The sequence below is a fragment of the Ruditapes philippinarum genome, unplaced genomic scaffold (genome assembly GCF_026571515.1).
Source record: "Ruditapes philippinarum isolate M1 unplaced genomic scaffold, ASM2657151v2 ctg4_1_1_1_1, whole genome shotgun sequence".
Classification (NCBI taxonomy): Eukaryota; Metazoa; Mollusca; class Bivalvia; order Venerida; family Veneridae; genus Ruditapes; species Ruditapes philippinarum.
The window spans coordinates 360,929-384,338 of record NW_026858503.1 but is presented as its reverse complement, the minus strand read 5'-3'; the positions used below and the strand labels follow the sequence as shown (position 1 = coordinate 384,338).

At 33.4% G+C, this 23,410-nt stretch overlaps 2 protein-coding genes across 2 annotated transcripts in view; both read right to left on the bottom strand.

Moving 5' to 3' along the window:
• Positions 1-14,076, bottom strand: part of LOC132753383 (uncharacterized) — a 28,032-nt gene extending 13,956 nt beyond the window's left edge. The window contains exons 1-8 of the mRNA XM_060743841.1: positions 13,955-14,076; positions 8,062-8,152; positions 6,899-7,024; positions 5,001-5,944; positions 3,781-3,819; positions 1,983-2,152; positions 1,044-1,206; positions 263-313 (exon numbers count right to left, since the gene is read on the bottom strand). Coding sequence (XP_060599824.1) covers positions 263-313; positions 1,044-1,206; positions 1,983-2,152; positions 3,781-3,819; positions 5,001-5,944; positions 6,899-7,024; positions 8,062-8,084 — 1,516 coding nt within the window. The 5' untranslated portion in view covers positions 8,085-8,152; positions 13,955-14,076. The remainder of the gene's footprint in view (positions 1-262; positions 314-1,043; positions 1,207-1,982; positions 2,153-3,780; positions 3,820-5,000; positions 5,945-6,898; positions 7,025-8,061; positions 8,153-13,954) is intronic.
• An 8,004-nt stretch (positions 14,077-22,080) lies between these two features.
• LOC132753399 (methyl-CpG-binding protein 2-like) lies at positions 22,081-23,345 on the bottom strand. Its single transcript, XM_060743863.1, has 2 exons — positions 23,323-23,345; positions 22,081-22,681 (listed from the first exon to the last, which is right to left on the bottom strand). The coding sequence occupies exons 1-2, from the start codon at positions 23,343-23,345 to the stop codon at positions 22,081-22,083; spliced, it is 624 nt and encodes a 207-aa protein (XP_060599846.1).
• Between the last annotated feature and the right edge of the window lie 65 nt (positions 23,346-23,410).

Below are 23,410 nucleotides of genomic sequence, written 5' to 3'. Positions count from 1 at the left end.
CTAAAGTCCCTAGCAGGATTCAATCTTACAGCAGTGAGAGACAAGTGGATAAGGGAATATGTCACAACTGACTATAGTGCATATGCAGGTATAGATAGCTAGCTTTCTAAAGTTTCTACTGAGCAACATCTGAGGTGGTGGGCTGGTCTGAAATAATGCAAAGAAGGGAACAATGTCTCCTCCCACCAATACTGCAGTTACAATATGACCTCACCAGTGGTATTGTGATATCAATCTCAATAGGGGTTAAAGTTCAACATACCTGCTGAGACAACAATACGGTCGTCAAAGCTCTCCTCGCCTTCTTCTTTACCTACATGTACATAATACAAGCATTAAACACAAAATTAAACCACACTTCCTCATAAATACATAAATTTTATATATATTACAAGTTCCAGCATAAACAATAACATCTGATAGATGTTCGACAATGTGGCCAAAAGATATCTTTACCATGACTGAAGTCTATTCTTACTATCACTGAACTTGACTTATCACCTCAATAAAAGAGCAGACAATATAGCTAAGCTCAAATATCTGTTAAATGGAGAATATTGAATGAGTGTAAGTTCTTACTGAATTAATTGAACAAGTTGAATAAAATTATATTATAAGAGCCTCTGGTGAGCATGGACATACACGAATATTCTATGTATTGCATACTAAAAATGAAGACTGTTTAAAGTGCAAAAGAATCAATTTCATTGACGCACCAATAGTGTAATGCTAACATTTAGCACGTCTTTACACTATGTTTGTATTATGCAAGAGAAATCACATCAAAATATATAACACAACTGCCTAATAGTATTTTACAGAGTCACAAAAGCGGCACAGGTGTGTGATAATAAAATTATAAAAATAAAATGAGAATCAGATAGATGAACAGATGGTAAGAAGGGAAGAAGAGACCATCCACTATGATCTACCGTAAAACTTTTGGGAATCATATAATATGAATTCTTTATATTTTCATTTCTAACCACATTCAAATTGCCACATACTTTATGATGCCTATAAAAAAATAAAACGCATCTTACCAATAGTGACTGCATCGTCCATGATTGCTCGTAACTCTATCATTTTAATAGCTGTTTCAGCATCCGGTTTTAGTTGCACTGAGATATAGCCGGAATCTGACGAGAAAATGTCTAGGGAAAACCTGTCCGATATCTCAACTTTCTCTATAGACCTACTTGTTAGCTGAAGAAAGATCATAAAAGGAAATTCAATTTAAAAGTTGACTCAATCTGATTTCTCATCAAAGTTTGTCACATCTACCCAACATTTATTTTTCTATGTTTATTATATATTTAATTTGCAGAACAAATGCAGTAGTTTGTAATTTTCCAAAAACATCTTTCAAATGCCAAAAAAGGGATGGCAGGAATATTTTTTAGCTGCAAATCCCCAATCAAATACTCACTCTAAGCCAAAAGAGGCAATAGAGCAGTATATTTCCTTCCAGATTCCAATACCATGTATAAAAACTGTTGCATCATTCTAACTATATAGTGCAGGGGCGGTAAACATGCAGTTCTCCTAGCATTCCCACTCTATAGAGGACAGGCAAGTTAGGGAAACAAATGACAGGTGCATAAATGACTTATAAGAATGCCAAGAAAAAGTGTAAGACACTCAGACAATGATAAAGTACTTTTAATAAGAAATATTTGATTGTTTGTTTGATTGGGTTTTACGTCACACCGACACAGTATAGGTCATATGGTGATGTTCCAGCTTTACTGGTGGAGGAAGACCTCAGGTGCCCTTCCGCGCATTATTTCAGGCACGAACGGGCACCTTAGAAGAACTACCGATCCTTAAGTTAGCTGGATGGCTTCCTCACATGAAAGAATCCAAAGTCCCTGTCGGGATTTGAACCCACAGTGGTGAGCGGCAAGTGGTTTAATGTCAACAAAAACTTAACCATTTGGCCACGGACGACCCAATTAGAGATGTAAGTAATTGAATCTTACCATAGTAGTAACTACTGGTTCATCTAATTTTGCATTATCTAAAACAACTTCCAGTAGCCAGCCATCATCTGCCCGTGACAATATCAGGGAACCGGCGCTGTATTTCATTGGTGGAGAATGGATATACGCATATTTCACCTGACCAGTAAAAATCTGAGGGCTGACTACACCTGAAAAGTGTTTTGTTGGTTTAAAGTGATGTGATAAACAGGTTTTTATTATTGGGATATTATAAATATCTGTCTTTCATGAAATTTCAGTCATGAACATACAAAGTAAGCAATAATCAAACAAATATTCCTAGACGGAACATACCAGACTTGATATGTTTATAAATAAGAAATACTTTCAGGAAACTATGAACGGGTAATAAATTTGGAACCATACACTTGAATTCTATTTATAAAGAACCCTATTAAAAAACAAGATTGCATTTGAGAAAAATGCTATGCCACCGCAATAATACAACACTAAATAGTAGTGTAGGAACAGATTTTTTTGTTTCTATACAATTGAAGATTGTCATAATGCATATCTAATTCTTATTATCAGATTAGTGGTTAAATTTATTGTTAACTCAATAAAAGATCAGAGTAGGAATATATCAATGCACTTGAGTCTAGTGAATTTGGTGGTGAAGGTCATATTTCACACAGCCTAAAATTTCATGACTGCATCAAAGGACAACATGTAATACACTTTGTCAAAATCTAGGTCAGCTGATATCAAAGTTCACTTTTAATTTTGACACTAGAGGCAAAATTTGAACAACTTTGGTAGAGTACCTATAGATGATATCATTTAACAAATATTAAAGCTCTAAGCCTTGTACCTTCAGACAATAAGATTTTTTTTGATTTTTTACTATATGTATATATTGAAAATCAATGACCCCGGGGCGGGGGCAATTTTGACCCCAGGGCTATTATTTGAACATTCTTGCTAGAGGTTTACTTCACAATGTTTCATGCAAAGTATCTAACCTCTAGCATTTGTCAATTGCTAGAAGAATTTTTTTAAAGTTTTTACTATAAGTTTTTACTATGTAAATATGAGGAAAATCAATGACCCCCGGGGCCGGGCCGATTTTGACCCCAGGGCTATAATTTGAACAATCTGGGTAGAGGTCTATCAGACAATGCCTTATGCAAAATATCTAAGCTCTAGGCCTTTTGGGTCTTTACAAGAAGGTATTTTAAATTTTTACTATATGTACATATAGTGAAAATCCATGACCCCCGGGGCAGGGCTGATTTTGACCCCAGGGCTATAATTTGTACAATATTGGTAGAGGTCTACCAGACAATGCCTTATGCAAAATATCTAAGCTCTAGGCCTATGGGTCTTTACAAAAAGGTATTTTAAGTTTTTACTATATGTACATATAGTGAAAATCAATGACCCCCGGGGCGGAGCCGATTTTGACCCCAGGGCTATAATTTGAACAATCTTGGTAGAGGTCTACCAGACAATGCCTTATGCAAAATATCTAAGCTCTAGGCCTTTTGGGTCTTTACAAGAAGATTTTTTAAATTTATTCTTATAATTCCTTTTGGTTGCCATGGCAACCAGATTTCTGCATGGAATTAATTTCTTTGAACAACTTTGGAAGCCCTTCACCCAAGGATCAATCCTGCCAAGTTTGGTTGAAATTGGACTGGTGGTTTTTCACAAGAAGATTTTTTAAGTTCACTATATAATCTATATAACACACAAACAAACACAGGTGAATCGCTATATGCCACCGCATCGCAGATGCTGCGGTGGCATAAAAAATATATATATATCATTTACTCACCCTCATCATCCTCTGTAAAGTCTGTAGTTTCTGTTAAATCTGAAAATAGAAAGAATATAAAATGTTAAAATAATATAAAAATGAATGACTGTTAAAATAGTTTAACACAATGAATTTAAGAATTGATTTGCCTTTCTTTTCCTTTCTATATTATTAAATAGTTGGTATTGTTTGACAATTGGTTTTTATTTCATTTTTACAGTATTATACATGCATTAAAAAACTGTACCGTACAGTACAGGATATTAAGCATGTATTCCTATAAATTTTCAATACTTTCCTGTTCATCCCTTAATACCCAGCTAAATTTGTTAAGTGGACTTATCTGCCTTCAATTAGAAATTACATGTATATCAAAACAGCAAAATTTTACCCATTACCTACTGAGTAGTTTGAATGAACTTGTCTTACTTTAATTTTTGGAATTGTCCATTATCAATTTTGGGGATATCAGGATTGTATACAATAGTATAGTACAGTGTTGTAAGTCTGCACAGATGTGCATGTTGGCCAGGCTCTATACAGGTTACAAGGGCCAATCACTTTTGGTTCCAGCAGTTAATTAAAGGTTTTAGCAATGAAAGAAAACAGTCTCAAGAAACTTCAACCATGTACAGGCTAGTTAGGGCTTTGGTTTTATACAGTTAGCATCTATAGACAAGTCCTTATCATTGTATAATAAGGACTTTTTCACAGGTCAGGGAGGGCCTTCCTTGGTTTAATATACCAATTGCACTCTAATATCTACCCTAAAGCTAAAACTTTAAATGAGTTTTTAATTTTGTTGATTTCCTCTGTATCAAAGAACGCTGTCTCATGAAAAAAACCACCAAAATAACCCAACTTTTTATGTGTATCTTTAACAATTCTAAATCATTAAAATGTATTTGTATTTTGAAGAAAAATAAAAAAAGTTTTAATTATACAAATAGTCATACTGACAGTGTCAAAACAGTTCCTCTATACAAATGTGAGCATACTTTTTGCAAGTAAGATAAAGAGGCTACATATTGATGAATTTTCCAAATCATAATTACCCCAAAATGTTAAGATTTTCCCCAAAACAAGCTTAATTTTTAAGGATAAAAACACAATTTGAAATTATTCAGTATCATCTGAAAAAAAATATGAATGTTTTTTTTCCATAATTCCCTTATTGTGACCATGCTGAAATTATCCAATTCAAAAATGCAAAATAACCCCAATAAACAATCACTGACCTTCATTATCATCCTCTTCATAAGGTTCATATTTTCCCATAACATCTCTTACATATTCATCCATTCGCTCCTCCTCTGATGTTTCCTGCCCCGCCTTTTTCTCCTTTAACTCCTCCTGCTTTTTCTGATAGCGTGCACTCCTTGATGATGCTCTAATGTTTTCTAACACTTGAAGCTCATTCATCGCTTCGGTCTTCTTAGCCTTTCCAGAATCTCGTTTATCTGAACTTTTCCGTCTTTCAGATTTAGAGTCTGTGCTTTTCTTTCTTTCAACCTTACTTTCAGCACTTTTCCGCCTGTCTGTTTTGGAATCAGAACTCTTTCGTCGCTCTGATTTTTTGTCTATTTTATCCTCATTTTTTGTGTCAGTGCTTATTTTTCTCTTTTTTGAAGGCGGACTTGTTAAGTCTGGATCAGTGTCATTCAAACCACTTGAATCTTGAGTCTTTGATTTTTTCACTTTTTGTTTCTTGGTTTCCAATAGGGGCTGTGGCGGTGGTTGTTTTATTTTCACTAAATCATCTTCTATGTCAGAATGTTCATTTTCCGTCACAGCCGTTGCATTTGATTCCTGTTCCTCCTCCTCATCAAGTGACACTGATTTCTTCCTTTTACCATTAGTCTTAGTCATTTTGAATGGAGGGGCAAACTTCATTTTAACCACTAATTTCTGGGACAGAGTCTTATTGGTCTTTTTTGGACTACTTTTTAACTGTTTCAATTCCTTTTTCGGACTAGGGAACAACTTTTTCTCACTTTTATTGTCTTTAATAGTTAAGCTAAGTGCTGGTTTTATTTTCTTTTTCTCTGATTTTGGTTTACTGTCGACTGAGTACTTTTTACCTCGCACAGTAAAGTCTATAGACTGAGGATCAACATTTATGCCAGCGTCCTCAACGTATCTCTCAAGTTCTGTTCGTGAACGGAACTTTTTCCCCTCTGGGCTGCAAAAAAAACCACCGTCACATGAAGTGATATTTCAATTGTTTTCTTTTCAAATAACATCAGACTATACAGCTGTAACACAAAATGTCTTTTTACATCCTCAAAATATTATCTTTATTTCAGGCTTTGAACTTATACCTAATTCACACACACCAAATAGGCTTCAAATGTTAAATAATCGCTGATATGTTTTACTATTTGAATAACAATGTGTTTAAAGTGTTGAAATTTTTAAACATACAATGCAACAAGTACTTAAGTGTCATAATTCTGTTTGTTCTCGACAACAAACTATTCTTAGAATAGTTTAACAAATAGAAATATTTGTGCTGTCAAATAAAGAAAGCAACATGCCTCCAAAATATTGCTTATTGTTACCATGTAAGTACATTTTTAAGTGTTTAAATAGTAAGAAAAAGTCAAAAGTGAAACTTAACCAACCATGCTCTTAAGTTTAATTTCCTAAAATCTATCAAAATATGTTTAAAAAAAAATAGCACTTACTTCTTTAATAACAGGGTAGAAATTTGGTGTGAAGTTTTTACTAAAACTTGGTGTGAAGCTTTTACTATGATAAAAAACCAACAAAAAACATGCACTATATAACATTGCTTTTAATGCATTGTGTGCAGCAAATTTTGCCTAGATTCAAAGGAGTGAACCATGGCACATTTTTATCTCTTCCTCAATTTCATTACAAAATACATGTATAACTATCACATGTAAACTTAGTGAAACACTATTCCCTACTTAAAGGTCCTAATAATTATTTTGTCTCATTCAAAGTATTTCTTAACATTTGTGAAACCTGTCAAGAGAGTGTGTACTTATTGAATTAGCAAAGTTTGTACTGATGTCACTAAATATGACATATTTTCAAAATAAATTTTTTCAACGACCAGTCTGTGTTGTAGAAGGGTAAAATATCTTGAAAGTACACCTAAAATACCTACCTGAAGACGTAGACATCATACTTTCCGGCAGATCTACCCTCCTTTCTCTGTCTCACCTCCCTGCTCCAGCCGGCAGGTAGGGAGGGATCAACGTACATTGGTGACACGTCATAGGTATGATCACTTCTAGAAACATAAAATCGTGTAAATAAATCATTTCAAAGCTCAAATTAGTGAACAGTTAACATTTTACGAAGTAAATACCTAGTTCTATGTACACAATATATTTTTCATCTAACAAGACTATGTCCAGTGTTTTTTTTCCTAATATAACTGATACCGAAAAATGGCACCATTCCCAATAGAAAATAGACAACAAATTTCCCAATTCATGACTGATAAATTCCCAAAATAACACTGAAAATTTCCTCAAAAATCGGCAAATTTAAAGGTAAACAAAAACAGAAATGCCATTGATAAGTGAAATGCAATAAAAACCAAGTATAACCACATGAGTGATATTCATACTACTTTTAGTGTTTCACACCTTAACATTATTTATGCACAATTGTTATGATTATCAATTTTTTTTTCAACCTCAAGAAGCAAAAATAATCATTAAAGTTAATAATACATGGTTTTAAAGTGTTTGTTATGCATAATTTTTATGTCGTCCTGGATAAAAGAAATTCCCAAAGAATATTTTGCATCTTATGTACCATTTCCAAAGTAGGGGAAAAAACACTGAATTGTCATAACACTTTTCTGATAAAAAGTAAATGAAATCAAGAGGCCCATAGTGGCCCTACATGCCTAACCTGAGATTCAATACTACATGTAATGATGTAGATCACATTTAAAATACATTCTGTAGAGGACCACAAGGTGACTCTATATAACATATATCTATGCTTTCAGAAAGATATTTTTAAGCATGTTACATTTACTATAAATGTCACAAACTAGAACACTTTAATGAGTATTCCTATATAAGTCTTTATAAATCCTGGGCGGGTTGGGGGGGAGGGACTAATTTTTACCTGAAGGAAATGATTTATATAACGTATGTCAAGGACTAGAAAGTGAAACTATATGCCAAATGTTTAAGCAAAACAAAAGGCAACAAACAAAACCACACACGTCATGGATTACTTAATTTATGTTAAATTAATGTCATGCACACACCTTTGATACTTAAAGAAGCATAGATCTACTTTACTTACTTCAACTGTTGCGATGATGCCATGCTTAATGAGGATTTTTACCCTGCAAACCAATCTGCAGTTACAAAAACAATTCACTCCTTTTGTCAACCTGTTGAAATAGACATCAAAAGATTAGTATATTAACAACTGAATGTAAATGTTTAATGTTTCCTCCATCATGCTATGGTCATAGTTCTGTAAAAAAAAAAATTCAATTTGAAATACACTGGCAAGAGAATTATTAATAACACATGGTATCATAGACCTTTAAACAAAACAATTTCAAACTATTTGGAGTAGATTTGACTTATTGTGGGACTTTATTTGAATCATGAAAATTGCAATGGGGCTTATTTTTTCTTCTTTATTATAATTATGTTATGTGCAGCTTATTTTGATTAAATCACAGTAGTCAGGTGATGTTGTGCTGTTGTAAAAAAAACAAAAACAAGAGGGCCATGATGGACCTAAATCGCTCACCTGAGTAGATGGTTTAAATTAACAAGATTGCATTATTAAGACATTGGTAAAAACATCAATTTTACAAAATTCAGTGTGCAGGGGTTGGTGTATTAAAAGAATAAATTTGTTGAATTGATACCTTTCATATCATTATTGCATAATGGACTCTACAAAAAGCATATATATTTAAACAGAACAAAACTTTAAATTGGTGACTAAAATTCTAAAAGGATGTATTTTTTAGCTCTGATAGCAATCTTGACCAGCAGACCCTGAGACCGGAACCATTTGAGCAATTTTCATATAAGACAAGCCAATGACAATTTTTAAGTTTCACAAAAATTGACCCAATAGTTAAGGAGAAGACTGATATCGTTTAAAGATTTTCTTTTTTTACCTCTGGCGACTTCTTGTTCAACTGACCAGAATTTTTCAAGACATTTTAGAAAAGGACTAAGGTTATTTCTGTAGACTTTCAACGAATTCTGTTGGACAGTCACTTAAGGACAAGATAACACTTTTTTTTCTATTTTCAATACTGGCAGCTATCTTGTTCAACAGACTGAAACAATTGAATCAATTTTTATTTCACCACAACTACAAAATTTTGTCATGTGTAATAAAAATTCATTTTTCATGAGATTTTTCTCAATCAATAATTTTATGTCCAAATACATTGCATCTGAAAACAGATCTATTTCAGACAACACATGTCTATTTTTGTTCACATTACTACTGTGATTTACATCAATCAACAATTAATTTTTCGAATTTTATAGCCAACAAATTATATTCTTTTCAGTATAAAGTCAGACTTCCCGAAGTTAAAAACAAGAGAGCCATGATGGCCCTGGATCACTCCCCTGAGCCATCAAACGCATCCAAGCAATGTTTTAGACAAGCATCATGGCCAAGTTTGATGACAATTGAGTCAAAAATGTGACCTCTAGTGTGTTAAAAAGGTTTTCAATATTTGGGCAATGTGACCTAATTTTTGACTGGAGATGACCCATATTCAAACTTGACCTAAAAATCATCAAAACAACCTTCCTGACAAATTTCCAGGATATTTCAATCAAAACTGCAGCCACTAGAGTGTTAAAAAGATTTTTCTATTTTTAGCTTCTGTGACCTAGTTTTTGACCTGAGATGAGCCATCTTCGATCTTGACCTAAAAATCATCCTATCAACCTTCCTGACAAATTTCCAGAATATTTGGATCAAAACTGCAGCCACTAGAGTGTTAACAAGCTTTTTCTATTTTTAGCTCCTGTGACCTAGTTTTTGACTGGAGATGACCGATCTACGAACTTGACCTAGAAATCATCAAACAACCTTCCTGACAAATTTCCAGAATATTTGGATCAAAACTGCAGCCACTAGAGTGTTAACAAGCTTTTACTATTTTTAGCTCCAGTGACCTAGTTTTTGATTGGAGATAATCCATCTTCGAACTTGACGTAGAAATCATCAAAACAACCTTCCTGACAAACCAGCATATTTGGATGAAAACTGCAGCCACAGGAGTGCTAACAAACTTTTTCTATTTTTAGCTCCTGTGACTTAGTTTTTGACCGGGAAGACCCATATTTGAACTTGACCTACAAACCATCAAACGACCTTCCTGATGACTTTCCAGCATATTTGCATCAAAACTGCAGGCACTAGAGTATTAACAAGATTGTTCTATTTTTAGCTCCTGTGACCTAGTTTTTAACCAGAGAAGACACATATTCGAACTTGACCTAGAAACCATCAAAATAACCTTCTTGACAAATTTCCAGAATATTTAAATCAAAACTGCAGCCACTAGAGTATTAACAACATTTTTCTATTTTTAGCTCCTGTGACCTAGTTTTTGACTGGAGATTACCCATCTTCGAACTTGACCTAGAAATCATCAAAACAAACTTCCTGACAAATTTCCAGAATATTTGGATCAAAACTGCAGCCGCTAGAGTGTTAACAAACTTTTTCTATTTTTAGCTCCTGTGACCTAGTTTTTGACCTGAGATGACCCACCTTCGAACTTGATCTAGAAATCATCAAAACAACCTTCCTGACAAATTTCCAGAATATTTAAATCAGAACTGCAGCCATTAGAGTGTTAACAAGCAGAAGCTTTTTCTATTTTTAGCTCCTGTGACCTAGTTTTTGACCAGAGATAATCCATCTTCGAACTTGACCTAGAAATCATCAAACCAACTTTCCTGACAAATTTCCAGAATATTTGGATCAAAACTGCAGCCACTAGAGTGTTAACAAGCTTTTTTCTATTTATAGCTCCTGTGACCTAGTTTTTGACTTGAGATAACCCATCTTCGAACTTGATCTGTATTTCATTGAGACATACATTCTGACAAAGTTTTACATTGATCCAATCAAAACTGTGACTGCTAGACTGTTAACAACCCAATTGTAGACGACAAACGATGCACAACGCACGACGACGGACCCCGGACATAGCCCCGTCACTATACCTCACCTTGACCACTTTGTGGTCAGGTGAGCTAAAAAGTGTCAGACATTCGGTCTGTCAAACCATGAAAATCTGTTGGACCGAAACAAAATCTGTCAGACCAAATAAAATTAATCAAAATCAAAGGAAAGCTGTGTTTGTTTTTCTAAGACACTTTTCAGTTTTAATTATTTGCCGTAAAAATTGGCACAAATCGCTCATTTTCATCTCTTCCTTGTCATACACCAACGATTCACGGTCCTGCTTCCATTTTTCATTAAATTTTGTCTCAGATATATTCTTTCCATCCTTTCACTGCTGTTCTGCGCGCTCCTCTAACGTAGATTTTCTTTTTTCCGAGGTTTGGCACCTTTAGCGACGCCATTTTATATACATGTGACTTGGATAAAAGCCGGACAGATCCGGAATAAAAAATTGTCGTACCTAATCAAAATTTATCGGACATGTCCGTTGGACTGATGTATTTCGAGAAGTCTGTAAAGTTTATTAAACCCTTGAATAGTGTTTAATATTAGCAAATAGTTTCATTGAAATGTTTAATGCACGTAAAGAATTCTATTGAAAAATGCTGGAATATTGGCAATGTAGTTGTAACGTTACTTCCCGTTTCACTTTTTGTAAGTTTAAAATAAACCAATACACTAATAAGAGCCTGTTTTATGATTTATTTTAATCATTAATTGTGTTTGCTACTGAAAAAAGTAATATTTATAACAGAGCATCAGTATTTGAGTGAAAATTCCGTTCTCAAATTTTGGTATTAATTACCGCAAGTAATCTAAATCATCGTCAGTTTCATACATTTCTTATCATACTTTCTTACTTTTAAAAGAAAAAAAAAAGCTGCCCGATCATCAGTCTCTCTTAACAATTTTCCGTTTGCTAGAAACAAGATCAAAGGAAGACGCCGAAATCTTATTTACGGCGGGGTTATACATGCCAAGGCAATCGTTACGTCATAACTGCTATGTGCCTTTTCATTGGTTTTCTGCATCTGTGGTTATAATATTGTGACTGATTGACAGGTAAACTGAGAAATTATGTAAAGTAAAGGGCAAATACTACAAATACTAAATAAATCCACAAGAAAACCCCAAGGTGAATAAGTACACATGCTGACCAACATTCTTGTAAACTTTCAGGCCTACAGGTCATAAACTTTTGAGTTAAGTGCAACACAAGTTAAATATTGTAAATTTTTACTAAGTCAAGGGCAATAACTCTAAAATACTAAAAATATCCACACGAAAATACCCAGGTGCACAACTACACATGCTGAGCAACATTGCTGTCAGTTTTCATGAATCTAGGTCAAATACTTTTTTAGTTAGGTGCGACACAACAAGTTGAAAATTGGAAATTTTTACTAATTTTCAAGGGCAATAACTCTAAAAATACTAAAAATATCCAAAAGAAAATACCCAGGTGCACAACTAAACATGCTGATCAACATTCCTGTAAGGTTTCATGACTCTAGGTGAAATATTTTTTGAGTTACGTGCGACACAACAAGTTGAAAATTGGAAATTTTTACTAAGTCAAGGGCAATAACTCTAAAAATACTAAAAATATCCAAATGAAAATACCCATGTGCACATCTACACATGCTGAGCAACATTCTTGTAAGGTTTCATGACCCTAGGTCAAATACTTTTTTAGAAACGTGCGACACAAGTTGAAAATTGTGAATTTTTACTAAGTCAAGGGCAATAACTCTAAAAATACTAAAAATATCCACACAAAATACCCATGTGCACAACTACACATGCTGATCAACATTCTTGTAAGGTTTCATGACACTAGGTCAAATACTTTTTTAGTTACGTGCGACACAAAAAGGGAACGGACGAATGGACGGACAAGGGTAAATCTAAATGCCCCCCCTTCCTATAGTGGGGGCACAATAAAAACAAAAATTATGATTTCCCCCAAAAAAATCCAAGTTACTTCCTGTTAATTAAATCCGTTATTTTTATGGATTTTTTTATTATTTTTTTTGTAGAATTGCTATTAATTAATGTTTTGAGTAAAGTACACAAAACAATGAAAAAATGACAGATTGTTAAAACAGATTAATTCTACATTCTTTCGTCGCATTTTAACATGTAATAATATTATATGATTCAGTTTCAATTTATTTTCCAACTGTCAATCTGTTTTGTTTTTTTGTAGTGCTATTCAGAGAACACCAAAGACGCCGCCGACTTTTAACTCGATGCAAACATAACTGTATCAACCCATTTACTGTTGTGTATTAATTATATGAAATTTAAATTTACACTGTCGGTGTGACGTTGCTTGTAGTAAATTTAAGTCAAATGTGCTAAGACCAATTATGTGTGTAAACTTTTTAAACTCGCTGATTAAAAAGTGACAGGTGTCGTATAAATTATGCAAAAAATTATTTGTTATGTTTTCATCAACAAATTGGAAGGCAATTATGTCCGATGGATCTGCATATCATGTCACTTAAAAGTTAAATGTGTTAATTGCGGTCAATTATCGGCAGTAACTGTGTTGTAACCAATTCAGTTTAAATTACGCCTGGACGCGAGGATTAGATTTATAGACAAGCACTGTGTGATACGTAATGATTTGTCCATGCAGTAAGTAAAAAAGCGCAGCGAAGTTGATTTAGCTTTGATGTTCGAACTCGGCAAAGATAAGAAACCTTTGGCGACTAAGCCACTTGATGACGATTTGATGTGGTACTCAAACCTGTACCTGAAGTTGTGCATTATTTTACATAACAATATGTATTACAATACCCGTTTACTGTATGTCACCTTATATATCTTGACACTCATAGTTATCTAAGATTAAATTAAAACTGAAGTCTGAACAATAGAAAAACTGCACTGCCACTCTCAGCGCAAAACATTTTTATTTTTAAGCAACACGACAGGAATAAGAATTGCGCATATTTAAAGTGTGAAAGGTAGTTGTCACAATTCAGTACTTTATGTTTACCTTATAGACTTATTGAAGGCGTTCTTCGTATTCAGATTTAGGCAAATTTTGGCATGCAAGCCGCCATGTTTACAATTTTAGGTAGCAACAATTATAAGATTGCATGACAAACGAAATTTTAAAGTTAGGTCACAAGACACCAATACACGTTGTTGTCACGGTCCGCCGTCTATAAGGTACTAAACATCAAATGTTGAGTGGTCTGGATTACCTGCCCTTTTCTCTCCGTACTTAATTTTATAGTACGACGGGAACCAGATTACAAATGTTGGATGTTCTAACCGTTTTTGTGATGTATTATCAAAAAAGAGAAAAACAGAAACTACTTTTGCAATGTCATACAACATTTACATTTACATGTTACTGCTTCACAATCAATTCAGATTATGACTAGCAGGTGAATTATCCCAGAGTCATTTGATTAAGCCGTTTAACGTGTGCTTCATTCATTTATTTGTGTGTTTTGGCCATTCCAATTTTTATTTAACAAATAATACATGGCCTTGAGGGCTATATATGCAAGTTTACGGACTGATTGGTCAGACTGAGGAAGGTATATGGCCTGTCAATTGTAAAAGTCAATACATTTTTTGAATAGCAAAATTTATAAGTTTGGTCCGGAATGTTGATTTGTTCAAGTATAAACCAAATACATCATTTATTTACAAAGTTGTAGCAAATTTTAATTTCAGACAGTATGATATGGTGTTGTCTGATATGTCATTTGGTCCAAAAATTTATAATATTTGCTATTTGCAAGATTTTGCAGAATTCAAATATTTTTTATAATCGTCCTTGATGGAAAAATTGGGCAATTAACATTGAAGAACAATGTCATTTATTGGTAAAGGTCAAAATCCTTACGATACATGCAGGTATACACTATGACCATTAATCATTAAAATCGGTTGAGCGGTTTAAGTAAACAGAGACACAGAAAATCAGGCGGCGTATAATGATGGGTATAATGCACAGCAGCCCATTTTCTTTTACCTTGTCCTCTATTACAATTTGATTTAAGCATGTTAAAAACTTGTTACGATACCAACTAAGAATAAAAACATCACGATGGTTCTAATTGCTCAAAAAGTTTGTTTTTTTTAATGGGAAAAAATGTGTGTCTTACTCTTTGTATTCATTTAGGATGACACATATTAAGTATACAGCTTGCAAAGATGAGTAAAAATCAATTACACATTAACCCTTTCGCTGCCAGAGGGTTATTGTTTTATTGATCACCTATTTGCCAGAGGGTTTTCTAAAAAAATTTACTATATTATTAATTAATATATTTATTATTTGTTATTAGTATTATAATAATTATATATGTTTCCAAATATGCTAGTATAATAATAATAATTGTTGATGGTATAATTTTCTATATATTTATTATTATTTTATTATTATTATTAATTTGTTATTATTATTATGATTATTATAGAAACGGCTAAAGCCGTCCATATGGCAAATACGGACGGCTTAAGCCGTCCCTATGGCAGTGAAAGGGTTAATTACTGATATACTAAAACCCGTGAGGCATGTGACGTCCGTGACGGCATCAACACGGAAAATATAATTTACTGTCACGGGTTTTGTTATTTTGTTAAGTTAGATTATTTATTTAAATATAAGGTACCAAAGATTTTATTTGATTTTATGAATGATTATTTTATTTTGATCTTTTTAATTTATCTCATAATCACGTTGCAATCACAACTTTATATTACAATAACGTCACATGATTGACATAGAATTAAATGTCATTGAGTACAGAAAAAATTTTACGTCTTATTCGGTCTGAACCGGCGATATCGGCGCTTCCTTTCAGACCAAAAGGTGGCGAAACGTGGATTTTTTAAGGGGACGGTCTCAAAGCACGGGATTGGCGAGCTGACGGACATCGTTGGATAAACCAAGGCACTGGGGGTCTTCCACGCAAAATATCTTGGTTAAAGAAAAAAGTATTTTTATATACATACCGAGAATGGTACATCAAAAGAATGTGTTAAATTTGTTTACCATGAACCTGATTGCATTAACGGTCCTTTTGTTATTCAGTACATCGGCAGTGAACAAATCTCTTAGCCGATGTCCCATGGAAATTCCAAAAACCAGGAACGCCCTTTTTAAGATCAAAGTCAAGCAGTCTAGAAAAATTGCTAAATAAAACAAAATCGGAGGATCCAAATTTAGTTTATAAGGAAGAATTTCATGACAACGACGAACAGCCAAGAGACTTAAAGCAAATCCAAAATCTGCGACATAATTAAAGGAAACACCGAACTTAGAATATCTCGTGATGCGTTATACAATCTGCATGCTTTAGCTAGAGACACAAGCAATCAGTTTATTCAGGCACGGACTTTAATTGACAATATAAATCCGTGATTCAGATAATCAATACTTTCCCAACAAATTAGTTGTAATATGCGGGCAAAAACTTATGTTTGAAGAACTGGAAAGAGTTCTGTACCTTGAAAATGAAAGTCAGTGTCTCAACTATGACACCACTTTTCAACTTGTGGATTTCTATGTTTAGACATATATTTTTAAGGTAATACCATGCATACCAGCAATATTTATGCTAATGGAAATAAGCCCCAGTTGATGTGGTAGTGTTGTCATTTCTACGTCTTCATCAATATTTTCTTAAAGAAATTTCTAGTGGTCGGGCAGCTAAAATTGATCTCCTAGAAATTATCCAATTTACAGTTTCACAACCAGAAGATATTGTAAACGACATTCGTGAAAACCAATTTGTCTCTAATACAGACAATGACGCACATCCAGATCCAGATATTCAAAAGATTGACATTAACTTCTCACGCGCCGATGAACTTATAAAGATGATAGAATTTTTCGCTCCAATGCTAAGTAAATTTACGATATTAGGAAGGGATGACAATGCTCGGGTTGTAACACTATTCGTGCGGAAACACGCATTGCTATCATTTAATAGCTGTAAAGAAATCTTTAGGTATGGAAGTGAACTTGAAAACCAAACCCAACATAACAACACTTAGATTTAGATGAAAAGAAAAAAGCAGACAGAAAACGACCTAGACAAGATGATTTCCCCTGTCAAAAATTCACGGCAATTGAAAAACCCGTGACTATTCTGCTGTCACGGAAATTAAATTCAGTCGTAACGGAAATTAGATTCACCCGTGACAGTACCAACACGGGATCATGATGACAAATCCGTGGCGACTCAGTCGCCAGAAGAAGATCCATCGCAATCGATATATCATGCAAATACAAAAGAATCTATTGTTATTTTATTTAGATTAACTGCCAAAGGGGACGCTAAATTTCTTCGGGACGCTTTTTAGTGAGACCGGAACTATGCGTGGATAGATGTACGATTTCGGGCGCTATAAAGATAATTTTATGTATGGAAAACATTTTTCTCGCTATTGTTACTTATATAACTATTTCATTAACTAAAATTACGAAGTATTTCAAAATAATTTTGGTTTCGATAAACATTAAACCTTCCGGACGCTTTGTCGGTATACGGTGGTTTTCGGTCTCACTAAAAAGCGTCCCGAAGAAATTTAGCGTCCCGAAGCGTCCCGAAGCATTATTGTTAATTTAAACAGTCAGAAGGGTTATATTTATTGTAAATAATGTATATTATTATGTATTGAGGTATTTATGGTAGAAAAAAATATTCTTACTTATCATTTTTTCTATTTATATAAAAAACAAACATACCTTCGACTCCATTTCACTTGCTCAAAAACCACCGTATACCGACAAAGCGTCCGGAAGGTTTAATGTTTATCTGAACCAAAATTATTTTGAAATACTTCGTAATTTTAGTTAATGCAATAGTAATGTAAGTAACAATAGCGAGAAAAATGTTTTCCATACATAAAATCATCTTTATAGCGCCCGAAATCGTACATCTACCCACGCATAGTTCAAGTCGCGTACTGACTAACATAGCGTCCCGAAACGTATTCATGGTTTCTATTTTTATCTAAGCAAAGATAAATCGTAATTAAGTTCTTTTATTATATGTGTAAGTGACATTAAAAAGGAAATAAACATTTCATCCACAAAATATTATTTTACAGCGCGAAAACTGACGTTTCCCATGTTGCGCTAACAAAGCGTCCCGAAGAATTTAGCGTCCCGAAATGTCATGAAGCGTCCCGAAGCATTATTGTTAATTTAAACAGTCAGAATGGTTATATTTATTGTAAATAATGTATATTATTATGTATTGAGATATTTATGGTAGAAAAAAATAATCTTACTTATCATTTTTTCTATTTATATAAAAAAAACTAACATACCTTCGACTCCTGTTCACTTGCTCAAAAACCACCGTATACCGACAAAGCGTCCGGAAGGTTTAATGTTTATCGAAACCAAAACTATTTTGAATTACTTCGTAATTTTAGTTAATGAAATAGTAATGTAAGTAACAAGGGGGAGAAAAATGTTTTCCATACATAAAATTATATTATCTTTATAACGCCCGAAACCGTACGTCTATCCACGCATGTTTCAAGTTGCTAACTGACTAACATAGCGTCCCAAACGTCTTCATGGTATTTTTTTATCTAAGCAAAGATAAATCGTGTTTTTTTCTTTTATGTTATGTGTCAGTGACATAAAGAATGAAATAAACTTTTCATCCACAAAATATCATTATACAGCACAAAAACTGACGTTTCCCATGTTGCGCTAACAAAGCGTCCCGAACAAATTTAGCGTCCCGAAGCAGTTTCACTTTAAACATCGATATAATTAAAAGAAATCACTATCCATTTAAATATTTTTTTTTCTAGATGATATTATTCAGGAAGACAGTTCTTCTCTATCAAATATTATTTGATATCCAGAAGATTAAAGTAGACATGGACGTGCGCAGTTGATGACACACTCTCATATTCCTAAAATTAGGAAGCGTCCGGAAGATGTTATTGTAATCCAAAAAAGTTGATATTGTAATAAATTGTATATAGCCGAATACAATCATTATCAAGTAACATTTGTTTTTATGGATAATATTAATCGGTTCACGTTAGCCATGTCGCGCTAACAAAACGACAGGAAAAAAAACCCTGACAGTATTTGAAATAAATGGTAACTTATTGAAATCATTGTTTTTTCTAAATTGTACCGATCATGACATTATGTGTTATCCATAAGAAGGTTATATATTTCTATAACACTTATGTACATGTATGTAAAAGCAAAATTTTAATGTTTGTATTTATAAATATTTCATGGAATGCACGGGCTGGCAGTGTCATTTTTCCGGTTTGTATGTACTGTAGGTAATTATACATTTAGGTGCACGAGCACTGTTCTTATAATCTATAATTATTGATTTGTGATTCATTGTCTCGTTCCTTATGTTGATTAGTGTGTTCATTTCATTGCAATCCTAATATCATTTTGTCAAGTTAATGAATAATATACATGACATCCCACCTAACAAGACTATTATCATTATGATTTGTTTAAATTGTCTAAATTTTAATTATTGTATTTCTAATTTTTTAAGCCGTAAACGGAGTGAAGATTGTAATCTATCGATAGAGGAAATTAACCGCAATCGCTATGGATACCGCACTACATCCACCCCCCGTTGTGTACGCATTACTGAAGAGTCCAGATAACTGCCTTTCCTAGTTTATTGCAGTGTATATCCGGACATTCGTTCGTAAACTGTGAATAAGTTATATAATAGTTTTTAGACATTTTTGTGTATAATAACAGTACATATTTGTTGTTTTCTGTGATATCTTAACACTAGAAAATGTAAAATTTCAAAATCGTATGATAATTTTTAAAACTTTTTTTTTTATTTTCAGACTCTATATCACAGTAGATATGTAAAAATAGTGTATATTACACGGGCAAAATCATGAAATTGTGAATACCTGAAATAGTATGTAAGTATTGGTAAGTATTACAATAAGTATTATAAACAGGTAATTACCGATATTTTGAATTAATACAAGGAAATATACATTTCTTCTGTTTCTGTATATATTCATTACTTAATGTATGATGCACTGATAGAAAAACGGAAATTCATTGGTAAGGTTATATTCCGATTGATTTATATTGACAACTGAGGTAATTTCTTTCGAGACATGTGTGTGGCCCTTAAAAGGGCCTTTTGTTGTCCTTAAAAGGACAGTTTTCAGCCATTCACGTATCTGTTTTACACAGCACGCGTTGTAATCTGGCCCTGAATTTTTTGTGCCCGTTTGTGTTAAGATGGACCTTGTCTGTGTGGTAGTTCTTACAGTATTTAATATCATTGAATCGAATTAAATATTCTTTGAATTTTTTCGCCAGCCTTTTATTAATGTATTTTATTTGATTTCCGAAGCGCTCTTTTGTCAAACCCGGTGCTTTAGAAAATTCGCCTGTGGTCAAAATTTCACAAATATAAACTTTTTTAACCCCAGAGGCCTTTAAATTATCCACAAGAATTTGGATTCTACTGACAATTTCGTTCGGGAATGATGTAGCTGTTATGTCATTACCGCCTACATTCAGAACTACAACATCTGCGTTTTGGCGCAGCAGACGAGAATATAGGGCATGGTCCATATGGTCGGTTCTTAGACCGCCTTTAAAACACCAATGCACGTGCCCTGGTCTTCGGCACAGTGATAGTGAAGACGTTTGATATAACTGTCACCAAATAGTACGACTTTAGCCATTGTAAGTCAGACTGTAATCAGTACGCAATAACTAGTAGTTTATATACATCTAAACTGAGCTGAAAATGTCATATTTCAATGTTTGAATGAAGTAAACTGTTAACACAATGTAACACCTACCTGCATAAATAGTGCCTGAAGTAATTATATATCAATCACGATTTGTATACAGCCGTAAGTGTGAAAAATAGCATACCTACTCCTTAGATAGTCTCTTGTTAATTCGTTCAATTATATACATTAGAATATAATATTTTTTCTTTTTCCAATTTCAAATTTTATTGCCTGAAACATTATACAATGTTTATAGCATATAAACAACATAAACATATATACATATATATGCAAGCATTGCATAACAGTTATCTACAACTATAAAGAATGTCATTCCTAGAATGATGTGAAATGTATTATTGGAATGTCATTCATAGATTTGAAAATGTATTCAAACAAAAGACACAGTAAATAAAAAGGGAGAAACACATTAACAACAACATCATAATAACAAGCCGTGCGTAGGTTTCGAACCTATTAGTTCAAATCATTTAAAGTAACAGTGACGTTGATTTACCACCTGAGCTATCACGATGTTAGAATTAAACTATATGAGTCGCGTCACGACAAAACCAACGTAATGCGTTTGCGACCAGCATGGATCCAGACCAGCCTTGGCATCCGCTGTTCGCTTACAAACCCTATAACAAGTAGAGAATCTGATAGCGCACAGCATGTGTGTGGATGCGCAGGCTGGTCTGGATCCATGCTGGTCGCAAACCCATTATGTTGGTTTTGTCATGGCGCGGCTCTTATCTAGTTGTTGACACTTTCGTTTTCGGATAATATGCAGAATTACCCTTTTAATGGACTTTCCCAACAATATACAACAATATACATAGAACACATATAACATGATTTAAAAAGTACATTGCCACTCATATGTTGAGTTATAAAAGACTTTAGTAACAATTCAACGAATAAAGAGACTTACGTAATTACTGCTATATATACTATATGCATGCTTATATCCTTAAAGCTAAGAAGCAGACGCTAATCGTTAAATAAAAAATCATTAAAATACACGACGATAAAAAACTGAATGTGGAAAAAAGGCACTATTGCGCAATTCAGTTATATAAATAGAAAAAAAAAGATAAGTAAGATTATTTTTTCTACCACAAATACCTTAATACATAATAATATACATTATTAACAATAAATATAACCCTTCTGACTGTTTAAATTAACAATAATGCTTCGGGACGCTTCATGACATTTCGGGACGCTTAGCCTTTCCAGAATCTCGTTTATCTGAACTTTTTCGCCTTTCAGATTTAGAGTCTGTGCTTTTCTTTCTTTCAACCTTACTTTCAGCACTTTTCCGCCTTTCTGTTTTGGAATCAGAACTCTTTCGTCGCTCTGATTTTTTGTCTATTTTATCTCAATTTTTGTGTCAGTGCTTATTTTTCTCTTTTTTGAAGGCGGACTTGTTAAGTCTGGATCAGTGTCATTCAAACCACTTGAATCTTTAGTCTTTGATTTTTTCACTTTTTGTTTCTTTGTTTCCAATAGGGGCTGTGGTGGTGGTTGTTTTATTTTCACTAAATCATCTTCTATGTCAGAATGTTCATTTTCCGTCACAGCCGTTGCATTTGATTCCGCTTCCTCCTCCTCATCAAGTGACACTGATTTCTTCCTTTTACCATTAGTCTTAGTCATTTTGAATGGAGGGGCAAACTTCATTTTAACCACTAATTTCTGGGACAGGGTTTTATTGGTCTTTTTTGGACTACTTTTTAACTGTTTCAATTCCTTTTTTGGACTAGGGAACAACTTTTTCTCACTTTTATTGTCTTTAATAGTTAAGCTAAGTGCTGGTTTTATTTTCTTTTTCTCTGATTTTGGTTTACTGTCGACTGAGTACTTTTTACCTCGCACAGTAAAGTCTATAGACTGAGGGTCAACATTTATGCCAGCGTCCTCAACGTATCTCTCAAGTTCTGTTCGTGAACGGAACTTTTTCCCCTCTGGGCTGCAAAAAAAAACCACAATCACATGAAGTGAAATTTCAATTTTCTTTTCAAATAACATCAGACTATACAGCTGTAACACAAAATGTCTTTTTACATCCTCAAAATATTATCTTTATTTCAGGCTTTGAACTTATACCTAATTCATACACACCAAATAGGCTTCAAATGTTAAATAATCGCTGATATGTTTTACTATTTGAATAACACTGTGTTTAAAATGTTGAAATTTTTAAACATACAATGCAACAAGTACTTAGTGTCATAATTCTGTTTGTTCTCGACAACAAACTATTCTTAGAATAGTTTAACAAATAGAAATATTTGTGCTGTCAAAAAAAGAAAGCAACATGCCTCCAAAATATTGCTTATTGTTATCATGTAAGTACATTTTTAAGTGTTTAAATAGTAAGAAAAAGTCAAAAGTGAAACTTAACCAACCATGCTCTTAAGTTTAATTTCCTAAAATCTATCAAAATTTGTTTTTAAAAAAATAGCACTTACTTCTTTAATAACAGGGTAGAAATTTGGTGTGAAGTTTTTACTGAAATTTGGTGCGCAGCTTTTACTATGATAAAAACCCCAACAAAAAACATGCACTATATAACATAACTTTTAATGCATTGTGTGCAGCAAATTTTGCCTAGATTCAAAGGAGTGAACCATGGCACATGGGGTCTTAAAATCTGTAGCAGTGTTCAACCTAAACTCTAAGAATTGATTTCGTTTAA